Raw genomic sequence first — 24,897 nt, 5'->3', positions numbered from 1 at the left:
AGAGGTCTATGTAAAGGGAAGGCAGAAAAACTGTAAGAGCCAGCCAGAGGTAGGGGAAGACTCTAAGGCAAAAACATTTTCTAGACATAAGGCTGAAACACATATGATCTCACAGAGACTATGAAAGCAAGCACAGGATCTGCACAGATTCAAACCAGAAAGTTCCACAACTGAGAAGGGGACATGGGCATAAAGCCCCACTCCTAACCAAGAAGTTATTTGCAACTGATACATGGTAGGAAATAAAAAGCTAGATTTTTCAAATACAGTCTCACTGGGTATTATCAACCAACTCAAGGGCAGGCCCCATGCTCAGGAGTAGTTGACCACACACACACACACACACACACACACACACACACAAAACATGGATTTTTGAGCACTTTTTGGTGTGTGTGTCTTTTTGTTTGCTTTTTTTAAGTACGCTTTGATTTTTTTTTTAGGTTTGTTTTAAGAGAGAGAGAGAAAACACAAAGTTGGGTTGATAAGGAGGTGGGAAGAATCTATGGGGAGCTGAAGAAAGGAAAGAATATGATCAAAATATATTGTATGAAAAAAACTAATAAAACTATAAAACTAAAAATAGAAACAAAAGACCCAAGTGAAAAATAGGCAACAGACCTGAATAAATATAGCACCAAAGAAGATATACAGATGGCAAGTAAACATATGAGAAGATACTGCATGCCATAGATCATCAGGAAACTGAAAGTTACAACACTGAGACACCAACACATGTACTTATTAGAATGAACAGACCACAAACACTGACAACACCAAATACCGACAAGGACATGATCCACATTTTGCTTATGATCCAGAAATCACAGTCCTTCTTATTTATTTATCTAAATGAGCCAGTAATTTATGCCCTCAGGAAAATTTACATAGTAGTTTGCTATAGTAGCTTTACTCAAAACTGCCAAATCTTATTAGCAACAAAGATGTCCTTCAGCAGGTCAAATGATAATGTAAAACAGGGATACATCAAGACAGCAGATTATTAATTAAATTTTTTATTATATATTTTTTAAAACAGCTATTTGGCTAACAAGTTGGTTCAGCCAGTGAAGGAGTTTGTCACCAAGCTTGACAACCTGAGCATGATCCTTAGAATGAAAGAAAACTTCTGCCCTCCATGTGCATGAGAGTTCTTCTCTCGCTCTCTCTCTCTCTCTCTCGCTCTCTCTCTCTCTCTCTCTCTCTCTCTCTCTCTCTCTCTCTCTCACACACACACACACACACACACACACACACACACACACACCCCATTTGTAGAAGAAACAGCTATCAACCAATGAAAAGGCGATGAAAGAAATTTAAATGCATATCAATAACTACAAAAAACTAACCTGAAAAGCTTACACACACAACGGAGAAGGAAAACTCACAAGGCCAGATGAGAAGGTAAGCTATTGCCAGGGTTAAGGGCCTTGAGAGGGAGGAAATGGCCCAGCACAGGTTTTCAAGGCAATGGAAATAATCTGTATAATATGTGCGTGAACCCATTTCATTACTATATAATTGAATATACAAAATCAAGAATGAATCTTAAAGTATGTCGTGAACTCTGGGTAACAGTGTGCTGATGTAGGCTATTCGAATGTAAAAAACTGAAGTAGTGGGAAAGTTGTGCATGTCTGGAGACAAGAGGTATATGAGAACTCTATTGCTCAATTTTGCTATGAACTAAAAATTGTTCTAAAATATTAAGTGTATAAAAAAAAATCAAAAAGACACAGTAGTGCAACTATAATCCCAGCACTTGGAAGGCTGATGCAGGGAGATGACTACAAGTGTGAGGACAACTTGGTCTACACAGTGCGCTCCTACAAAGTAAGATTGTGTCTCAAAAAGAAAAAAATATATGTATTATATGTGTGTGTGTGTGTACTTAATTATATCTCAGAAGGCAAAACCACAAAATTGCTGCCTGGTAATTTCTCCTCCTCCTTTTCCCCTCTTTTGGGACAGTGAGTGGCATGGTAACTGGAGACTGAACATAGGGCACCGTGAATGCTAAGGATATTTTACCACTGAGCAATACCTCAAGCCCAAACTTGATGTTTTCTAGCCCTTAGTCTTAGCAAGCATAACATTACCTTAGCAGTTATTTAAGCCTTAGAATGGGAATCAAAAGAACTTACTTTTCAATTCTCTTCTTTTGTTCTCTTTGTCTGTTTTGTTCTTTCACTTGCTCCCTCTCAATATCCATGAAAAGTCTCCTGTGTCTCAAGTATTGCTTTTGACGCTAAAGGAAAGAAGTTAAAATTATCTAGCCTATTCACAGACAGCTTTGCAAAGGACAATATTCTTATTCTAAAGAGAAGAAAACTGTCAGATAATGAGGTTACATGTGATAAAGTTATCAATTTCCTCTGTATTAACAGCAGTACATACAATAAGAAAATTATGTTTTCAAGTACATAGCTACTTTGTTCATAGACAAACCAGTGAAAATGCAAATTTAGTTTACCCTTAGTAAAAGCTGAAATAGTTAAAACATCACCTGAAGAAAAAACAGTGTATTAGTTTGACCTTAGTGTAGTCCACTTGTCAATAGTACCTGGGAAATTGTTATATTTGACACAATTAAGGTACATACTATATTTACTCTGTGTTCTGAAGCAGTATCATAAAAGGAGGGCCTCTGAGAAAGAAAGGCAGGCATTTTATAATAGAACAATAGCCCATTGAATCTGTAAAGACTAAAATCACATCACAAAGCCTACCACACATGGTAAGAAGTGCAGAGGGATCAAGTCTATCAGGGTATCATGCTCATAAACAGAACGAGCATAATAAAAGCGAGTGCTACTACACTATGCATGATCTGTTTATACCTTGGGATTTACATATTCTTTCAAGGACACAAGCTACTCAAAGGGATGACATATCTACACATACACTAGGTCAATATATGACTTCTTTGGTGAAAGAACCTTTATCTGAAGAATGACTCTCATTATTGAAGATGCATCAAAAAATGTTTCTCATCTGACATCAGCCCATGGCCGGGATTTAAAACTGGTAGAGTACTTTTTACCAGAAAAGGAAGAGAAGCCATACATTTAAAGTACTCCTATAAGTAAGCTACAGTGGAAAATGTACACAGCTAGAGAAATTCACGTGGATCAAACATGTGCATCTCAAAACCTACGAGCCTAAAAGAAAAGTTAAGCATATTATAATGTCTCAACATCTTTGGAATTTCTGTTTTTATTCATTTCTTTCTTTTTTAAAAAGTATTTATTTTTATGTGTGTGGATGTTTTGCCCACCTGTATGACTGTTCAACATGTGTCTGTACACTGCAGTGTCCACAGAGGAGAGGGTTGGATCCTCTAGGACTGGAGTTACAGATGATTGAGTCACCATGTGGATGCTGGGAACTGAGCCCAGGTCCTTTGGAAGAGCAGTCAGTGACTGTCAGTCAGTGCTCTTAACTGCTGAACCATCTCCCCAGGTCTCTAGTTTTTTTTAATATTAATATGTTTTAACACACTTATTTTCTCTGTAAGGCACATAACAGACTTCCCCTCCCTCTGCTCCTTATATTAGGAGTTGAATCCACACTACAACCTTTCTATACTTGGCAGTAATAGTATATTAGCAGAATAGTTGAGGGGGTATCTTAACCAGAGAAATCACCAATTTTTTAAAAAAGCACTAAAAATGCATCAAATATGGCACCAAATAGATTGCAAAAAGCTGCTTGTTTGTGATATGGAGCTGAAACAGTCCAGTTGACAGAATGCATTTTGGGTTACTCAAATATTTCGTATCTTTTGTGTATGTTAGCAAAGTGTTTTGCCTGTGATGATGACTATGTACCATCTGCAAACAGTGCCCTGCAGAGGCCAAAAGACATCAGATCCCTTGGGACTGGAGATACAGATGGTTGTGAGACCCCATTCTCTCAAAGGGTCAGCTCCAGAATTTCTGTTGTTTTAATGAGTTAAAATAGTGAACTACTTCCAACATCACAGAGAATTCAGAAGCATACCTCTTTCTTGTCTTCTTCTTGATCCACTCCAGACTGAAAGGCCAGTGAAGCACGGTATTTGCTCAGTCCCAATCGATACTCTTCATAAACCTGCTACAAAATTCAATTTACAAAAGTGACAAAATTGCTAAAAGTTCTGTGAATCCTCTTCATATGTCTGACTACTGACTCTTCCTGGAACCAGTTCAGCTAGAAGAAACAAGGGCTCATTACCTACTATATCTTCTAGAAAATTCAGGATAGCTGGTACACCTACCTGGACATTTTATGTCAAGTAATAATTTCTACTTTAAAAAAATAGTTTAAAATTCTTTATTTTAAAGTTATTTATCTTTAGTACCAGAAGCAGGACTAAGGAACTAGACTGTCCCTCGCAACAGGATTTTTTGCAGGAGATGAAAATGTTCTTATCTTGGCTGTGGTATGTTTGCCAACCCTGTGAAAACTCACAAAATACCAAACTGTACAGGTAGCTAATCTTTATTATTTGTACTCACCATTATATTTACAAACTTGTCTACACGTTCAAATCTATATGGAACCCCAACACTCACAGTGCTTATGTAGTCCTTGGCAGACATGCAGAGACATGAAAGATCTGAGTAATGAAACATGCATGCTGCCAGCTGGGACTCTGTTTCAGCTCTCATATCATAAATAAGCATCCTTTCTGCAATCTACATGGTAGCAAACTTGATGTGTTTTTGTGCTTTCTGTTGGTGATTTCACCAGTTAAGATGACCCTCTCCCCACAGTATATTGCTGATATATTATCACTCCAAAGCATAGAAAAGTTGTGGTGTCTATTAATTTCTTAGCACAAGACACACGTGCACTGGGGGTGGGGTGCTATTGTTGGGATATGCCTTGCAGAGATAATACATGTTAGATTAGTTTTGTTTCATTTGAGTTAGTGATGCTGCCAGCTGAGATCAATGTTAAGGGATCAACAACACTTATTTTCCTTTTGTGGTGCTGGGAATGAAAACTGGGGGCTTGTGCATGTGAAGCAAACACTCTACTGCTGAGTTATAGACCCCATAGAACCATGTAAATTAAATCAGAATCTTTAAACAGAAATATCTAAACCAAATACTGCATGTATATTAACTAAATGACCATAAATAAGCCCTGGTACATATGATCAAAAGCACTAAATAAGGAAATCAAGGTCATCCTGTAGTAATAGGAGCGTCGGGGCTGCGTCCCCAGCACCCTGGCCACCTGGCTAGCCTATGCCTGAAATAACAACACACAAACTGTATTCATTTAAACACTGCTTGGCCCATTTCTATCTAGCCTCTTCTCGGCTAACTCTCGCACCTGGACTAGCCCATTTCTAATCATCTATGTAGCACCGGTCTTACCGGGAAGATTCTAGCCTACGTCCATCCTGGGTAGGAGCTTCATCGCGTCCATCTTCCCGGGAGCGGGGAGCATGGTGTCCCTCTGAGGCGTCTGCCCCCGAGAGGAGAGCTATCGAGTCTGAGCTCACTTCCTCTTCTTCCCAGCATTCTGTTCTGTTTACTCCTCCCACCTATGTTTTAACCTATGAGGGCCAGCCAAGCAGTTTCTTTATTGCTTAAGCAATGAAATGAACAGATTGACATATGACACTCCCACATCATCATCCTGGGGAAAAGACAGTCTCTTCAACAAATAGTATTAGGAAATGGCTATTCACATGCAAAAAAAAAAAATTAAGGTAGGCCCTTAGCATATGCCATCTACAAAAATTAACTCAACATGAATCAGATCAAGAGATATAAACGTAAGAAAGCACACTACAGAATGCCTTGAAGAGGGGAAAGCTATTTAACACCAAATCAGGCAATTTCTTGAATATGATACTAAATATAGGTAATGTTAGAAAAAAATAAAATGGACTATAGTAATACTTGCGTACGAATGGACACTCTCGGAGTAAAAAGGTAACATACGAAATAGGAGAAATCTCAAATCTGATATGCTTGGAATATGAAATGTCACCCCCATCTGTTCATATACATGTACTCAGCTATAGGTGCTATTTTGGCAGGCTTTGAAATGTTTATGAGGTAGGGCCTCCTTGGAGAAAGTAGCCCATCGGGAGTGACTTTCAAAGACATACTGGGCCTCCACTCCCTTCCTCTCTTTCCCTCTACCATGACTTGAACACCCCTTTCTTCCACATATTTCTGCCACAGTGATGTTCTGCCCAAGAACGTGGAACCAAGCAATCTGAAGTAAACCTCAAAATCAAGAACCACAATAAGCTATCACCCCAGAGACCTAAAACTACAATTCAATTAAGTCATGCACACACTAGAAGTTTGTTAACTGAAACTGAATCAGTTAACTCACATCTTAGCAATCAGCAGATAGATTTTCACTGTGTCTGTTTTGCCTTGCTCTCTTATGACCCACTTTTCAAATAGTTAACACTGAAATCAGCCTCACCAAAAAAAAAAAAAAAAAGGAAAAACATCCAAGAAAGCCCCTGGCAAGATGACTTCCTACTTTCCTACTCATCATTAGTATTAGGTTTATAGAAACCATAAACACCTGCTATTCCTGGTGACTTATGGAAAGCATCAAAACCACATCAACACAATTGTAAGAATTAATTGACAAGCTAGGTGTAGGAGCCCCATAGAAAACACTTGCCTAGCATGCATGAGGCCCTGGGTTTCCCAGGACAAACACACATAAGCATTCATCTTCAGTACAGAGCTCACCTGACTATAGCTGAAGTCTGTAACCTCTGACAAGATGAAACCTGGGTGTGAAAGCCTTCCAGCTCACACTCGCTAGTTTGTTACCAGTAAAGCTTCTTCCATCACTGTCTCTCTAGTTACTGCCTTCAGCAGCAGAATGGAACATTTCACAGTTAGTTATATACTCCTGGTCAGTACAGCAATGCAGGAAACAACCCAAGTGTCCATGGGTGGATGAATAAATGAACAAAACGCAACACACACACACGCACACAAATACTATTAATGACTTTAAAGTGAAAATACTGCACTAAGCTGTAGCATTATGCTAAGCAAAGCAGGACAGTCACAAGAGGACAAATACTGTAGGAAGTCACGTCATGAGGTACTTAAAACAGTCAGACTCAGATTGAAGCAGTAAGGTAAGGAGGAGGAAGTGGGAGACTTATTTAATTGATATAGAGTTCTCGATAGGATTTCAGATTCATAAGGTGAGAAAATGTTCTAGACATAGATGGGTGGCAGGCTACATATCTCTCAATGTGACGGTACTTATGCCACTGGAACGTATATTTGAAGAGGCTTAAAGTGAGCTGAGTGGTGGCCTACACCTATAATCCTAATATTTAGAGACTGGGAAATTTTCATGCTCAATGCCAATCTGGGCTAAATATGGAGACTATTTCCAAATGTCAAAAATATATTTCTATTATAAATACAATTATTTAAATGCTAAATTTTGTATTTACAACAATTTAAAATGTTAAACATCCATTTATTTGGGGGAGGAGGCAGATTAGCATGTCACAGAGCATATGTGGAGGTCAGAGGACAACATTCAGGAATTAGTTTTTCCTTCTACTGTGAGGTTCCTAAGATCCAGCTCAGAGAGATCACAGCAAAAGGCCCCGAACTTCTGAGCCATCTACCAAGCCTTCACCACAAGTTTTAAAAGCACCTACATTCAGATATACTTAAATGCTTACGAAATACTACAAAAATATATACACTAACATGATTAATACTGGGAAGAGAATTGGAATTTTAGAATTAGGATTTCGAGGAAGGGCTTAATGGGGGACTCATACTTTTTCTGTATACTTTTTGAGGGGTCTGAGGGAGGGTTCACTCCATGTACCCAAGCAGGCCTCAAACTTGCTACGTAGGTAGCATAGGATGACCATGCAGTTTGGTCCTCCTGCCTCCACCTTTCCACTGTTCCAACTACAGGCCTCCAACACTTCCCCCAGTTTATGCAGGGTTGGGCATCAAACCACAGGCTTATTCATGTACAAATCAATCAAGCACTCTACCAAGATCCCCAGTCTTTCTGTATACTTCTAGTGTTTAAATGCTCTAAAGAATTTATCCATGTATTATATTTATATATTCCAACATTTTGTTTTAAAAGTTTTACAAGATTTTCATCATACATTACAAGAAGCACAGAATTACTTTTTTATATTTCATTTTTCTTCCCCACATTTATTTAATTTTTTTTTCATTTTAAAATTGATCCATTGATAAAATCACCTCCCAGGCACTTCTAATAAGGCCTACAGCATTTTTGCTTGTCACAGTCTGAGGAGGAGGGTAGGTTTGGAGCAGTGTCACTGGCTTCCAATGAGTAAATGTAATAGAAGTTAGAGACACAAAATGCTAGAAATACCTCCAAAAAGGTACGAGTATACCTAAATATTTTTATTTCTTTACTACACATAAAAATCAATTTATTATCAGTTTAATATGTGAAGTTTAAAAAGCCAGCTGCAGAACAATCAATATAATACAATGTCATTAAATAAAAATAATAGGATATGCAACCCAATCAAAAATTTATCTGTATGCATGTGTATGCAAATTAGGTGGTCTAGACTGATGAACTTTAAACTGTTGATAGTAGATATGTCTGGAGAAAAGGAAAGGCTGAGGAAATAGAAAATGGAAAGGTAACTGATCTTCATGCTATCAATACTTTCTGCATTTAAAACTGCATTGAAAAATTCATTAAAATGAATTCTCCTAACTGATCACTTTGGGGGCACTAAAAATTAAATTGGTATCTACAAATAACAGATTCTGTCTAGTTGTATTGTAAAGATAAATTGAAATGAAACAGAAAAGTCAAAATCAGGAAGTCAGTTTCCTAGATCAGATGAAGTAGAGGTAGACACTGGAAATTGATTAAAAGACCAGTTAAGAAACGGTAAAGATCCGAGCTAAAATTATGGCAACAAAAATACAAAGAGAAGAGTTTAATGTGGAACTGTCCCCAATCTGCCTTATCAAGAGGATCTAAGAGAGCAAGATAATTTAGCAGGTTTTAAGGTGTTTGCTGCACAAGCACAGAGACTTGAGTTTGATTCCTAGGAACTGTGGAAGAAGACAGCCAACTATTCTAGTTTGGTTCTCTGTTTCTGTGATAAACACTGACCAAAAACAACTTAGGGAAGGAAAGAGTTTGTCTTACAGGTCTTGGTCCATGATTGAGGGAAGCTAAAGCAGGAACCTAAAAGCAGGAACTGAAGCAGAGACCATGAGGAATCTGTTTACTGGCTTGCCTGACCTGGTTTGCTCATCTACCTACCTTATACAGTCCAGGCCCATCTGCCCATGGACAGCATCACCACAGTGGGCTGGGCCTTCCTACATCAATTAGCAAATAAGAACATTCCCTTCAGACATGTCCACACCTATCCGATGGAGACAATTTCTCAACTCAAAGTCCCTCTTCTCAGGTGTGCTGTGGGACAATAGTCTGTCCCTGTCACTTGTATTTTAAATAAATGCTGATAGACCAGTAGCCAGGCAGGATGCATAGGCGGGGAAACCAGGCAAGAAATAGAGGCAGAGCGATGAGAACTCTAGGGAGAGGAAAGATTCACCCAGACAGAGAGGAAGCCAAACACAGAGGATACAAGATGTGACTGCCTCACCAAAAAAGGTACCAAGCCACGTGGCTAACACAGACAAGAATAATGGGTTAATGTAAGATGTAAGAATTAATTAATAAGAAGATTGAGCTACTATGCCAATCAGTTTATAATTAATGTAGGCCTCTGTGTGTTTATTTGGGACTAAATGACTGTGGGACCCTGTGGGACAGAAACCTCTGTCAACAAATGGTGCCAACGTGGACAGCTAAAACCACTTACAACCTGAGAGAGTTTGGGAAATAATTCTAGACAAAAATGAACAGAGTTAAGCATGGCTTCTTGAAAGCATTTTCTCAGGTAGGCTCTGTTTGCTAGAGGCAAGTGCACCTCATTTAAGAGAGGCTTCCTGATTCAGCTTTAGCTGCAAAAACCTTACAGCTGTTTTAAGAGAACCTGCCAGCAAACACTTAAATGGTGTTTATGAATTGCCGATCACATGATTTTTGGTGGTGACAGGGACCTTAAAACTCCACAGAGATGTGGCAATAAACATGGCTCCAGTCAGTACCTCCACCATGAAGCTAGGCTCTCAGAAGGCTAAGGAATGGGTTGGATACAGCTGTCAAAGCCATGGCTTTAATCCTAGCCTACTGTTCAGCAAATTAAAGACTCATGTAGTTGGAAAAAGAGAGATATACAGTAAAGACAGACGCAAATGAAGAAACCAATAAATGGTTTACAGTGTGTCTAAAAATATATGTAGGCTTGTGAGAGAAAAGGAAAAGGATAAAGTTATTAAAATAAAAAACTAAGAAAGAGCGTAGTTGGGTGTGGTGGCACACACCTTTAATCCCAACACTTGGGAGACACAGGCAGGCTGATCTCTGTGAGTACAAGAACAGCCTGGTCTACAGAGCTCCAGGACAGCCAAAGATACACAGAGAAACCCTGTCTCAAAAAGCCAAAACATTAAAAATAAAAATAAAAGAAATAGAGCTTTAAATAAAGCCACATAAAGATGAAAATACATAGAGAGTCTGGATACTGTATGTTATTATTTTATCTTTAAATTGTCTGATGGCTGAGGAAGGAGCAAAAACAGCTAAAAGATATTTGATTATAAATGCTGCTGGATTAACCCAACATATATATTTTGAAAATGGCTTGACTTTAAAATTTAAGTCAAAAAATATGTTACTTTCGAGAAGAGGTTTTGTTTTTGTTTCCACAGGAAATGAAAGACTGTGGACTCATTCCAGGTTAAGAAAAAAAATCAGGTTTGATTATGGACAACATCCTGAAAAATCTCCGATAGGAGCAGATGGCCCAGACGTCTGAGTTCTACTTCCAGAACAGCCTCAAGACTGCTGGCTGAGATGATCAAGCCTCACAGAATATTCCTGTCAGGACTTGACCATGATTCTAAATTTTCTTTAGGTCCCTATAAGATTATCAGTGCCGTCTTTCCTTTCTGCCACCGCCATGCCATCCAGACTGAGGAAGACCCGGAAACTCTGGGGCCATGTGAGCCACGGCCATGGCCGAATCGGTAAACACCACAAGCATCAGGGAGCAATGCTGGAGGCATGCATCATCACAGGATCAACTTCGACAAATATCATCCAGGTTACTTCGGGAAAGTTAGGATGAGGCATTACCACTTAAAGAGGAACCAGAGTTTCTGCCTGACTATCAACCTGGATAAACTGTGGACGCTGGTCAGTGAGCAGACCCGGGTCAACGCTGCCAAGAACAAGACTGGAGTTGCTCCCATCATTGATGTCGTGCGATCAGGCTACTACAAAGTTCTGGGGAAGGGAAAGCTCCCTAAGCAGCCTGTCATCGTGAAAGCCAAATTTTTCAGCAGAAGAGCTGAAGAGAAGATAAAGGGTGTTGGAGGTGCCTGTGGCTTGAAGCCACTCAGGGAGGCCAATTAAATGCTAACACTTTCAAAAAAAAAAAAAAGATTATCAGTGCCCCCAATCAGCAGAAAATAGGCTGGAAAACTACGCCCACATTCCCCAAAAACATATATTATGAATTTTTGTCTTTGTTTAGAATGTTGGTTACAAGTTATTATGAATAACGGTCAGGAGAAAAGCTAAACAAAGGAGATTCGATTCAGAGTTCTTGTTCTTAAAAAACAGGGGGGGGGTACTGTAAGACAATGGTCTGTACCCTGTCACTTGTATTTTAAATAAACACTGATTGGCCAGTAGCCAGGCAGGAAGTAAAGGCGGGGCAACAAGAATTCTGGGAAGAGGAAAGATTCAGTCTACAGTCGTCACCCAAATGCAGAGGACACAAGATGTGACCGCCTTGCCAAAAGAGGTACTAAGCCATGTGGCTAACACAGACAAGAATAATGGGTTAAAGTAAGATGTATGAATTAATTAAGAGCAAGATGGAGCTACTATGCCAACCAGTTTATGATTAATGTAGACCTCTGTGTATTTTTTGGGGACTGAATGGCTGCAGGATCAGGCAGGACAGGAAACCTCAGTCAACACAGGTGGAACAAGGTGACAAGCTAATGACAACACTGACTCTACAAAGCTGTCTCTGACCTCCACACACTTCATGGAACACAAACTTACATTTACACCATTCCATAAACACACAATAATAAGAAATTTTAATTGAAAAAGGATCTAAGATGAAGAACAGAGGAGATATAAAAATAATCCCTAGGATTATAGCTTGCACAATTAAGTGGGTAAAGGAGCTGTTCTGGAACAGGTACTCAGAACATCTTCAATTTGAGTACCTGTAGAATATAAGAGTTGAGTTGGTTACTGGATATTCCAAGACAAATTTTAAAATCACCTAGTAGCTGAAGTCATAGAAGTAAATAATACTGCCCCTGCCTCCAGTGATATGATTAAAGATGTATGCCCAGCTTTTGATTTTCTTTACGAAAGTGTGAGAGTTTGGGATCAGAGAGATGATAGCTCAGCAGGGTAGAGGTTCCTGCCATAAAAGCCCAGTGGTCTGAGTTCATTCCCCACAATCACAGGTAGAAAATCATTTCCACCAAGTTGTTCTCTGACCTCTGCATACCCAGACATAAAGAGACAAAAGAGAGACAGATAGGCACAGAGACACACAAAAAAAGGAATTATGAGAGTGTGGCATTGCAACAAGTAAAAAGCTAGGCAGCACTGGGAACCCTGTTATACTTGAAACCCTAAGTAGGAATTAGTATTTATCAGCACTGTTAATGTCTTTGGATTAGAAATGTAAGAAGAGGAATATTGTTCTAAGATTGAGGATTTTCAGGGTCTGTATGAAGGTAGGATAAAAAGAAGAAATTCAAATCACAAACTTCACCCTGGTTTAGGACAGAGGTGCCTCTCTTCTAGGCTTTGTGAACGAATTATGTTGCTCAATAACTATCTGATTACACACCAGTCTCTTTTTGAGACTGTCTGAAATTCTAAGTGCTAGGACTTGCTTGCAGCTGTATCTGACCATACTTAAATAATGGCTAATGTTGGCAGGTACTCAACAAATGTTTGACAGCTCCAAGGCTGCTGACTAAGATGATCCAGTCTCACACTCTCCAGCCAAGACTTAACAATTATCCAATTTTCTCAAAGTTCCCCCAAAAGATGTCAACACTCCCAAACAATAGGAAATAGTCTAGTAAACTACGTCCACATTGTCCAAAAATTGTTTATGGGCTTTTGTTATCATGTAAGTGGGGGTATTACAAATTGTTATTGGTAATGGTCAGGAAAAAAACTGAACAATGTAGATTAGATTCAAAGATCTCCTTTGAAAATAAGGGGGAATGTGATATAGAAATGATAGGATAAAAAGGTATATTATTCAATCTACTTTTAAACCAAAAAAGCAACTATTAGTCTTAAATATTTTACATGGGTATGAACTTTTGTATATTGATACAAATTTGAGGTTAATTTTTCTATACTGTATATATGTTTCTACTATTTAAGGTATTTTTGTATAATGATACAAATTTAAGGTTACTTTTGTTAGAACTTACTGTACCTATGTTTCTACTCTTGTTTGGAGTACTATGCCTATATATCTCATTTAAAATATAATATATAATTAAGAAATATAAGTTATTAGTTATAATAGTTAAGCTTATGCTAGGTATGTTTCCAAAGTCATGCACAGATATATTTAGATAAACAAATGGCCTTTAAATACTTCAAAGACCTACAGAATATGGTATTTAATGTTTAATAACCAAAGGCTTTTCATGACAGTGAAACACATCTGTTTCTGGCAGCATCAATCTACTTCAGAGAAGATGATGGGCAAAGAAACTTCATATGGAGTTTGCTTTCTTTATGGCAAAAGCTAGCCATGTAGGCAAAGAAACTGCCCTTGCCTCAATTGCTGACAGTTATTGTCCGAACTGGACCAGCAGGACACAAGAAGAGAAACTGCCACACTTTGCCGAAACAAGGTAGGACAGTCCTTCACAATTCCCTGCTTCACAGAAATGTCTTCCAGTCACACTAGGTCTGTAGGCCAGTGTTGGATGACCCAACTTTGCAGAGGAACTTTGGATGACTGTCCAGGCAGCCTGATATCCCTGATATTAGGTAATATTTCATCCTTCATGGGTCTTTGATGAAGTTGAAAATCACAGTTAAAATTTTAATTAGTTATAATAAAAGATAAATTAGGTATAAAACTAAGATAAGACAGATAATAAAATATTTTCTCTAATTTTGTCAAATACAAATAGACTAGATATTGTAACTGCAATTCTTAGTTAATAATTGTTTTTGTTATATATAATCTTACTATATTAAAGTTAAAGCCCATCTTTTTAATTAGGCAAAAAGGGGAAATGGTGGGGAATAATCCTTTTGTGCACTGTGAAGATTTGTCACTCAGATTGGTTTAATAAAAAGATGATTGGCCTATAGCCAGGCAGGAATTATAGGTGGGACAACCAAACTAGGAGAATGATAGGAAGAAGTGGGTGGAGTCAGGGGAGATGACAGCCAGTTGCTGAGGAAGCAGGATGTATAGAAAAAGAGGTAACAACCCATGAACTCTGTGGTAAAGCATAGAGGGGAAAACAGGTTAATTTAAATGTAAGAGTTAGCTAGTACCAAGGCTGAGCTATCGACTGAGCATTTATTAGTAATATTAAGTCTCAGTGTGTTTATTTGGGAGTTGCTGGTAGGACAGAAACTTCTACCTACAACTAGGAGATAAGGAGTTCAAAGTCAGCCTCAACTATATACCAAGTTAGAAGCCATCCCGGACTGTGCATCTATCTCAAAAAAAAAAAAAAAAAAAAAAAAAACTCCCCACAAAACCAACAAAAACAAAAATAGAAAATAAACAAAAGGAACATGTATATAATAAATAACTGAAAATAGTTTTATACTGAGAAGAAACAAACAGAACACAAGGAAATATTAAAATACATACACACACTCACACAGGAAAAGGGGTGGGAGACCCCTAATTTTGAAAAGGTAGCCAGGGCAATCTTTTCCAAAGGGGTTTAAGCTAAAATCTGAAGAGTGATAAGTTGAGCTAGCTTTTTCATCACAGCAACAAAATACCCGAGAAACTAAAGGAGGCTTTAAAGAGTTGTTTTGGCAGGTCTGGCAGTGGCAGTGGCCTTTAATCCTAGCACTCAGGAGGCAGAGATAGGCAGATCTCTGTGAATCTGAGGCCAGCCTGGTCTACAGATTGAGTTCCAAGACAGGGCAACATGAAGAAGCCCTGTCTCAAAAAACAAAACAAAACAACAACAACAACAAAAGACTTGTTTTGTATTAGTTTCAGAGGTGTCAGCCTATGTTCACATGGCTGTGTTGTTTCTGGAACCACATATTTGTAAGACAGATCATCATGACCAGAGCATGAATAGAGCAAAATGATACATTTCACAGTGGATAGGAAGAACTGGAGCAAGACAGGCAGAGGCTAGGAACAAAGTATATTCTTCCAAGACATAAACCTAGTGATGATGTTCTTCTACACTAGACCCTACCGCCTAAGGAGGCCAGCAATTTAATTTCATGATCCAGTTATTCCTCAACACCACTACCATAGGGGCCAAGCCTTCAAATGAGTCTTTTATACCCAAATCATAACAAACAGAAAGAATCAATGAAGGAAAAAGGGGAGTCTCTCCAGGCCAAGGAAAAAAACAAATGCAAAAGACCCACCTCAGAAAAGGGCCTTACTCTTTGGACTATTAATGACAATGTTGAAGAAGCCATGATGCTACTCCCTTAAGCTAACTTTATAGGCCAAACTACAAGTTCCAGAAAGCAGAACTTCAGTCCTGAAGCCTCAGCCATGTCCTCCTTTCTGCCCTTCTTCTTCATGTCATTCTGACTCCCTGAATGAGACCAAGGGAAATCTCTTGATTTCTTTCAGGCACCCTAACACTACTAGTTACCTAGAACCTTTGATTCTAAAATACATAAAACCACAAACAGAAATAATTTGAGAATAGAACTTTGGATGGAATACATACGACTTCAGAAGAGCCATAAAGAAATCTTAACAGACCACAGTCTTGTGACATTTCTTGAAACACTAGAGATCTTAATTCTATATCCCCAAATTTTGGCCAACACCACCCTAACAAGTTCTGGCACAAGCTCTGAAATAAAATGTGGGTTGTTTGTTTTGCTTTTTTTCTGATTTTTAGACAAGGTTTCTCTGTGGAGCCTTGGCTGTACTGGAACTCAGCCTGTAGCCTAGGCTGGCAATGAACTCAGAAATTTGCCTGCCTCTGCCTCCTGAGTGCTGGAATTAAAGGCGTGCCCACCACCACGCAGCTGCAACATGGCTCTTCATCAGCTTCCCCACTTTCAGGCTAAAGGTATCTATAATAGTACACATACTTGTTGCCTGCTGCATGTTTCTCTCCAGTGTCTGCGTGGAAGATGTTCACGACTACCAAGATGTAAATCCTCTTGCCACTTCTCAGTTGTGTTAACAGATGGTTGCTGCTGTGTAAAACGTAAGCTCTAAATCACACATCAATTTGTGTAAATGGTGACATAATAGTGAAAACACTACAGGTTTCAGTGATAGCCCCAGGTAATCTAAATAAGCCAGAGTGTTCTAATATGTTAAACCATGAAAGTGGAAATATTTCTTATTAACAATTTTAATACATCTGCAAAATAATTTTACCTATAAAGCAAGGATCATGTCAGCATCTATCTCCCATGTTATTGTGAGAATTCAGAAAGATAATGCATACAAGCTTCTAAAAACTTTTGAGCATGGCTGGAGAGATGGCTCAGAGGTTAAGAGCACTGACTGCTTTTCAACAGTTCCTGAGTTCAATTCCCAGCAACCACATGGTGGTTCACAACCATCTGTAATGAGATCTGATGCCTCTTCTGGTGTGCAGGGAAACATGCTGTATATATAACCAATAAATAAATCTTTAAAAAAATAATTTGAGCTATTGTTAATACTTTATTAAGGTTAGCTATCATTTTTACAATGTTAGTATCAATAAAGATAATAACATTAATAACTTTGTTAGTAATATAACTCTAAAAAGCCCAGCCCAAACTCTTAACTGTTCACACTTACTAAACTCCACTCTACCTGCTTGCATGCAGAGTCTGGATCCTGGATTTCATGTAAACCATATCTGTAGCATTCTGGATATAATTCCTTTTTCCATCTTTCATTTATCATATCACATGATGACTGCTCATAGCTCCTGTACTAAAAAGTAACATAAATATCAATAGAAATTGCCCAAACAGGAAGATAACATCTACAGCAGCAATTAAAGCTGATGAAGATTGAATTAGGTTTCAATCAGAATGGCAAACAGAACAAAAAGAGTCTGTTTCTGCTCTTTGCCCATTATTATTGACCTTAACATTACATGCCTGAAGTGATCACTTCACTGCCTGTCAAATCTCAGGCCCAAATCTAAGCGATTTGTTCTTTGAAGCATATTCTTCACTACTATTCTCCCAGACAGGCTAGGTAGGGCTCAAATACTGTGTTAACCATGTGTACAGTCCTCCAAAGCAACCCCTCTTGCAGTCTCGCCATCCTCCATTCCTCCTAAGATGAAGTCCTTCTGGTACACTTGATCAAAAGGAACTACAAAACTGTCTCAATACAGGAGAAAATTCTAGAGTCACAACAGAACAAATGTGTATGTGTATGTGTGTGTGTGTCATAAAAAATCCAAACATATAATAAAGTAGGAACAAAACAATATAATAAATCTCTTATGATACTTTACTAGCAACCCTTTTTCATCTATGTCTTCTTCAACATTTTAAAACTTTTACTTTACATTTATAAGTGTTTTCTAAGTGTTATGACTGAGCACCACATGTATGCCTGGTGCCTGCAAAAGTCAGAAGGGGACACTCGATCTCCTGGAATTGGAGCTATAGAAAGTTGTGAGCTCCAGTGTGGGTGCTGGAAATTGAACTTGATTCCTCTGGAAGACAGCCAGTGCTCTAAATCACTGAGCCATCTCTCTAGCCTTCTTCAATTTTATTTTCAGGAGTATTTTAAAGTAAATCACAGATTATTTTAGCACATTTAAAAATAACTCGACATTTTATTCTTAGTCTTATGTTTATGTATTCCACATACAAGCTAGCTTAATAAATTGTCTGTTATTCTTTTTCAGGAGTTATTCAGCCCTCATTCTATAGGTGCTCTCTACCTGTTCTCTAAGGAAAATTGGGTCCTGGATCTGAGGACACACCAGAGGTAACTCCTCTTTGTCTCTCTCTCCTTTCATGAAAGTTGATGGTTGCTTGAGAAACATGTCCTAAAAGAGAATAAAACCAATAATAATGGCAATAATAATCAGTCAGGGAAATAGGCTAGTCAAAATCTTGCAGGCTTCAGGGAGAACTCCATGTAAATCTTGATTGATGCTCAGGAATCAGGGACAATGCTACACTTTTCATCCAAAGCTACTAGATTTTAATTCTTAAACTGCACACAGGAGAATCTAACAAACTCACCAAACCTTAAAATGGATTAAGGTCTACTATTTCTTACACTCTTCATGTTGGGGCAATAAGTTTGTGATAATATGGTGGGATTCAGCAATAGAGAATAACCCTGGTAAATTAAAACAGACTAACTGCCTTTTGAGTGGGAGAATTTATCTGACTTACTAAAACAGGGTCATTTGTACCATTAGGTACAAGATAGAACAGAGAAAGAGAAGAGCAAGAACTGAATTGTTAAGCATTTACACATCCTTCTTCACAATGAGTGTATTCTAACAGGACCTAGACTAGGTCCCCCAATACTATTCTGCCCTACCTGGTCTCTCATAAAATCCTGAACTTGCGGTTTGGGAGGCAGACACTGATAACAAGCAAGAGAAAAGATTCCTCTCCCTTTCCCATCTGTCCTATCAGAGATGGCTCCCTAAAATTTACTTTCTAAAAGAAAAAAAAATGTCCAGCAGGAATAGTATGAGAGAAATAATGAAGACTTTGGTAAGAGCATCAGGTAATTTTTAAATTCAGAGTAATATGAAACACAATCACAGAAGTCATGCTTTGTCAGGTCCCAAGTCAGCTCAGTGTTTTTGCAAGTCCAAACTAAACCTCAAAGGGTTAAATTTCTGCTAATCTCCGTCCTTTCTCTGCTCTACCTTGCTCCTGATGGAGACCTGATGGTACCCACAGAGATCCTGACAGACATCAGAGGAAGTGACTCTCTCCCTGTCTACCTTTCAGAACTGACTCTGGCTTCATCATATTTGCTTTAAAAAGAACAAACACTGTGCACTGATTGCTGAGTTAAGAATAACAGGCTGACTTAGACTGTTGGCGTGGGGGAGAAGCTGGCCAACTACAACCCTACAAACTGTCCTCTCTGCACAGCCCCTTCTTCTTCCTCTGGCCCTTTTAATGTTCTCTAGCAGAGACGTGGTCTGGAACCTGTGTTGAGAGATACAGCTGGTACTTTTAGGCCATGCCTCTTTTCAACTTCCAGCTGCCAAAACAGATGATGGAAATATTTATCCTAATATAGAATTATTTTTTACATATAAATCTCCTGGGTAGAGAAAATATACTGCTGGCATTACTTTAACATTTTGTAGGAACCCTGGAGTTTCAAAAATCAGTCAGGAAAGTGCTGTCTCCAGCTAGGAATCTCCAAATCAGCTATAGAAGAATCTTTGCAGATTCTATTACAAACCAAAGTCACTTCTGACTTGTACCCCCTTCCCGCTTTATTTTACCTGGTTTTCAAGTGGAAGATCCTGCTCCTGACATTTGTGTAGATTACTCTGGTCTTCGGAAAGAACATCATGATCCTGACATTTAGGAAGAACATGTGGACCTCTTCTGTCCTGATATATAGGTAAATTATACTGGTGTCTGGGCAGAAAACTCTTTTCTTTAGGTGGGAGATCCTGGATCTGTGGATGACTCTGTTCTTCAGATAATGCAAGCTGCTTTCTAGGTAGAAATTCCTGGTCTACTGGTGGACTATCCTGGTCCTGACATTTAGGAAGAACATTCCAGTATTTAGAGAGAACATGGTGGTCTTCCTGGTCTTGGCATTTGGGCAGAAAATCCTGGTCTCTGGATGAAAAGGTCTGATTTGGAGGTAGAAAATCATGGGCTTCCAACTCAATATTCTCATCAAGCTCAACAGTCTGGGCTTTAACAATGTCCTGACTTGCTGTCGTAAGAGCCTGGCCTTCTGGCTTTGAGGTCCTAAACTCAATTCCAGTGGCCTGGGTGTTTGGCTCAACACCTGGAGTTTTAGGTTCAATACTCGAAGCTTTGGGCTCAACATTAAGGACATCTATCACACCACTCTGGGATTCTGGACAGTTGCCTTGAACTTCTACAAAATAATCCTGGGCTTGTGGAAGAACAGCCTGAAGGCTATGAAGATTCAATTGCTTTTGTTCATCTTCTTTTATCACAACAAATAATGGACTTTTGAATTTTACTTTCTAAAAGGAAATATAAATAACAAACACAGACTGCTAGATGGCAGCAAAAATCTAAAATCCCAAAATAATCTTAAATGTTATCATAATCAAGCAAAGCTAGAAGGGTGAAACCTTAGTATTTGTCCAACTTTAAAATAACCTGAGTCACCGGGTGATGGTGGTGCACGCCTCTAATCCCAGCACTCAGGAGGGAAAGGCAAACAGATCTCTGTAAGTTCAAGGCCAGTATGGTCTACAGAGTGAGTCCCAGGATAGCCAGAGATACATCTAGAAACCCTGTCTTGAAAAACAAAACCAAACCAAAACAAAAAAAATAACCTGAGTCAATAATCCTAAATACACCATAAATCCCTAATTCAAATCACACTTTTTTTTAACCGCTTTTTCACGTTACTGGTGACTAAAGCAGGACTTTATGCATGCTTGGCAAACACTCTCCCACTGTGCTACATACTCAATCACCCCCGCCTCCTTTTTGTTTTGTTCTGTTTTTCGAGACAGGGTTCTCTGTGTAACAGTACTGGCTGTCCTGGAACTTGCTCTGTAGACCCCGCTGGCCTCGAACTCACTAAGATCCACCTGCCTCTGTCTCCTAAATGCTGGAAATAAAGGTGTGTGCCACCACCGCCTGGCCATCAATCCTCTCTTTATTTTAGGATAAGTTCTCAACAAAATTGTTCAGGCTGGTCTTGAACTCACACGCTGTATCCAAGGCTGATTATGAATCTGTAATCCTTCTGCTTCAGTCTTTCAAGTAGCTAAGATTATAGATCTGTGCCCCAAGACCATAAGTTTACTTTTTTGGCTTTACCTGAACTTTGCTGACAGCCTTTTCTCTGTCCTCAGAAAGGAGATCCTGCTGGTAACCCACACACCAATCTTCTCTCTCCTTTTCATCTGTCACAACAGATGAAATTTCCTGACAGCCAAGGTCCTAAAGAAAAAGCAAATAATATCAAAAATGAAAAGCAAAATCCAAAAGCACATTAAACATAGCTATTACAAGTAGAAACCATATCTTTACAATAACTTTAGAATAAAACTTTAGATACCGATTGGGAGCTGGGTCCCAGTCCTCCCGGCGCCCGGGCGGGCTCCACTGCCTTTGTTTCTGTGGCCTGACTGCACCAAGGAGGGTAGGCGCTTTGTTTGCGAGCTGCCCAACCAGCACGGAGGCCTGATCTCTTGGCCCCAGGAGAACCAGCATTGGGGTGAGTTTCTGGCCCGCGGCGCCAGCCAGGGACAGGGATCTCGGGGGTCCCTTGGCCTCCTGTCTTTCTTGGGCTCTCTGCAGGACCTCTATTCCCTGGTTACTGCCTCTTTCTTCCTGGCCCACCCAGCTTCCGTCCAGAGCCCTCCCCACTTGGGCCCCCCCCCCCTCTTTGGCGCGTGGCATTGGGAGCTGGATCCCAGTCCTCGGGGCGCCCGGGCGGGCTCCACTGCCTTTGTTTCTATGGCCTGCCTGCACCAAGGAGAGTAGGCGCTTTGTTTGCGAGCTGCCCAACCAGCACGGAGGCCTGATCTCTCGGCCCCAGGAGAACCAGCGTTGAGGAGAACCAGCATTGGGGAGAACCAGCGTTGGGACGAGCCAGGGTTGGGCACGGAGACCTGATCCCTTGGTGCCAGGAGAGCCAACATTTGGGAGGCCGCGTTGGGTAGGCAAGGAGACCTGATCTAGTAAAAGAAGATCCATAAGGGAGTATTTGGAAGAAGAGATGGGCAGACGTCAAGGCAAGAATTCGCCCAACAAATTGAAAAGCAACATGAAGCCACCAGAATCCAGCGACCTCACAACGGAAGGACATGAACACCTTAATCAAGAAGGAGAAAAGTTTGACTTCATGAAAATGATTGACGCCCTTAAACAGCATGTAAAAAACGCCCTTATAGAAATGGATGAGAAATATAACAGAAAGTTTGAAGAATTGAATAAATCAGTGAATGATACCCTAGAAAACCAAGGAAAAACAATCAAACAGATAATGGAAACAGTTCAAGACTTGAAAACTGAAATAGACGCAAAGAAGAAAACACAAACAGAGGGCCGGCTGGACATGGAAAATCTAGGTAAACGAATAGAGACTACAGAAACAAGCATAACCAGCAGAATACAAGAGATAGAAGAAAGACTCTCAGATTCTGAAGATACCATAGAGAAAATAAACACTATGATCAAAGAAAACAGCAAGTCCAACAAACTCTCATCACAAAACATTCAGGAAATATGGGACACAATAAAAAGACCAAACCTAAGAATAATAGGAGTAGAAGAAGGAGAAGAAGTGCAGCTCAATGGTCCAGAAAATATATTTAATAAAATTATAGAAGAAAACTTTCCCAACCTAAAGAAAGATATACCTATGAAGGTGCAAGAAGCATACAGAACACCGAATAGGCTGGATCAAAAAAAAACATCCCCTCGCCATATAATTATCAAAACACAAAGCATTCAGAATAAGGAAAAAATATTAAGAGCGGCAAAGGAAAAAGGCCAAATTACTTACAAAGGTAAACCTATCAGACTTACACCTGACTTTTCCATGGAAACCATGAAAGCCAGAAGGTCCTGGATAGATGTACTGCAGAAACTGAGAGACCATGGATGCAAGCCCAGATTACTATACCCAGCCAAGCTTTCGTTCACTATAAATGGAGAAAATAAAATTTTCCAGGATAAAAACAAATTCAAACAATATGCAGCCACAAATCCAGCCTTACAGAAAGTAATAGAAGGAAAATCACTAACCAAGGAATCCAATAATGACCACAATAACTCAGACATCTAGAGACCCTTCATCAACACAAACCAAAGAAGGGATACACACAAACTCTACGACTAAAAAATAATGACCGGAGCTAACAACCACTGGTCATTAATATCACTTAATGTCAATGGTCTCAACTCACCTATAAAAAGGCACAGGCTAAGAGATTGGATAAGAAAACAGGATCCAACATTCTGCTGTTTACAAGAAACACACCTCAACCACAAAGACAGGCACCTACTCAGAGTAAAGGGTTGGGAAAAGGCCTATCAAGCAAATGGACCTAAGAAACAAGCAGGTGTGGCCATACTAATCTCTAACAAAGTTGACTTCAAACTTAAATCAATCAGAAGAGATGGAGAGGGGCATTTTATATTCATAACAGGAACAGTTCATCAGGATGAAGTCTCAATCCTGAACATCTATGCCCCTAATATAAAAGCACCCACGTACATAAAAGAAACATTGCTAAAATTCAAGGCAGCCATCAAACCGCACACACTAATAGTAGGAGATTTCAACACTCCTCTCTCACCAATGGACAGGTCAATCAGACAGAAACCTAACAGAGAAATAAGACAACTAATGGAGGTAATGAAACAAATGGACTTAACAGACATCTATAGAACATTCCACCCAAATAGGAAAGAATACACCTTCTTCTCTGCAGCTCATGGAACCTTCTCGAAAATCGACCACATAGTCGGTAACAAAGCAAACATCCACAGTTACAAAAAAGTATTACTAACCACCTGTGTCTTATCAGATCACCATGGATTAAAGTTAGAATTCAACAACAAGGCTACCCCCGGAAAGCCCACAAAGTCATGGAAACTGAACAGCCAACTACTGAACCACACCTGGATTAAGGAAGAAATAAAGAAAGAAATTAAAGTCTTCCTGGAATTCAATGAAAATAAAGAAACAACATACTCAAACTTATGGGACACAATGAAAGCAGTCCTAAGAGGAAAGTTCATAGCATTAAGTGCACACTTAAAGAAAACAGAGAAAGCTCACATTGGAGACTTAACAGCCCACCTGAAAGCTCTAGAAAAAAAAGAAGCCGACTCACCTAGGAGGAGTAGGAGACTGGAAATAATCAAACTGAGGGCTGAAATCAATAAAATAGAAACACAGAGAACAATCCAAAGAATCAATGAAACAAAAAGCTGGTTCCTGGAGAAAATCAACAAGATTGACAAACCCCTATCCAAACTAATCAAACGGCAGAGAGAGAATTTGCAAATTAATAAGATCAGAAATGAAAAGGGGGACATAACCACAGACACAGAGGAAATTCAGAGAATCATTAGATCCTACTACAAAAGCCTATACGCCACAAAACTGGAAAATGTAAAGGAAATGGATACTTTCTTAGATAAATATCATTTACCAAAGTTAAATCAGGACCAGGTGAACAATCTAAATAGACCTGTTAGTCGCGAAGAATTAGAAGAGGTTATCAAAAACCTCCCTACCAAAAAAAGCCCAGGACCAGATGGTTTCAATGCGGAATTCTACCAGAACTTCCAAGAAGACCTAATACCTATACTCCTTAATGTATTTCACAATATAGAAACAGAAGGGTCATTACCAAATTCCTTTTA

General features: G+C 39.2%; 1 protein-coding gene and 1 pseudogene across 9 annotated transcripts in view; one reads left to right on the top strand and one right to left on the bottom strand.

Annotated features, from left to right (window-relative positions):
- The window catches only part of Ccdc15 (coiled-coil domain containing 15), an 85,496-nt gene that overhangs the window by 36,902 nt on the left and 23,697 nt on the right, over nt 1-24,897 (bottom strand). For 3 of the 9 annotated variants that reach the window (XM_075966351.1, XM_075966350.1, XM_075966354.1), the window contains exons 7-13: nt 21,334-21,456; nt 19,797-20,522; nt 18,252-18,359; nt 17,144-17,281; nt 16,438-16,545; nt 4,006-4,098; nt 2,148-2,251 (exon numbers count right to left, since the gene is read on the bottom strand). In XM_075966351.1, the coding sequence (XP_075822466.1) occupies nt 2,148-2,251; nt 4,006-4,098; nt 16,438-16,545; nt 17,144-17,281; nt 18,252-18,359; nt 19,797-20,522; nt 21,334-21,456 (1,400 nt within the window). The remainder of the gene's footprint in view (nt 1-2,147; nt 2,252-4,005; nt 4,099-16,437; nt 16,546-17,143; nt 17,282-18,251; nt 18,360-19,796; nt 20,523-21,333; nt 21,457-24,897) is intronic. The other 6 variants (XM_075966352.1, XM_075966353.1, XM_075966356.1 and 3 more) reach the window with 6 other exon arrangements.
- On the top strand, nt 11,048-11,530 carry LOC142846220 (large ribosomal subunit protein uL15 pseudogene; annotated as a pseudogene).

This window comes from Microtus pennsylvanicus, chromosome 3 (genome assembly GCF_037038515.1).
Source record: "Microtus pennsylvanicus isolate mMicPen1 chromosome 3, mMicPen1.hap1, whole genome shotgun sequence".
Taxonomy (NCBI): Eukaryota; Metazoa; Chordata; class Mammalia; order Rodentia; family Cricetidae; genus Microtus; species Microtus pennsylvanicus.
This window is presented reverse-complemented; position numbering and strand designations above follow the sequence as displayed.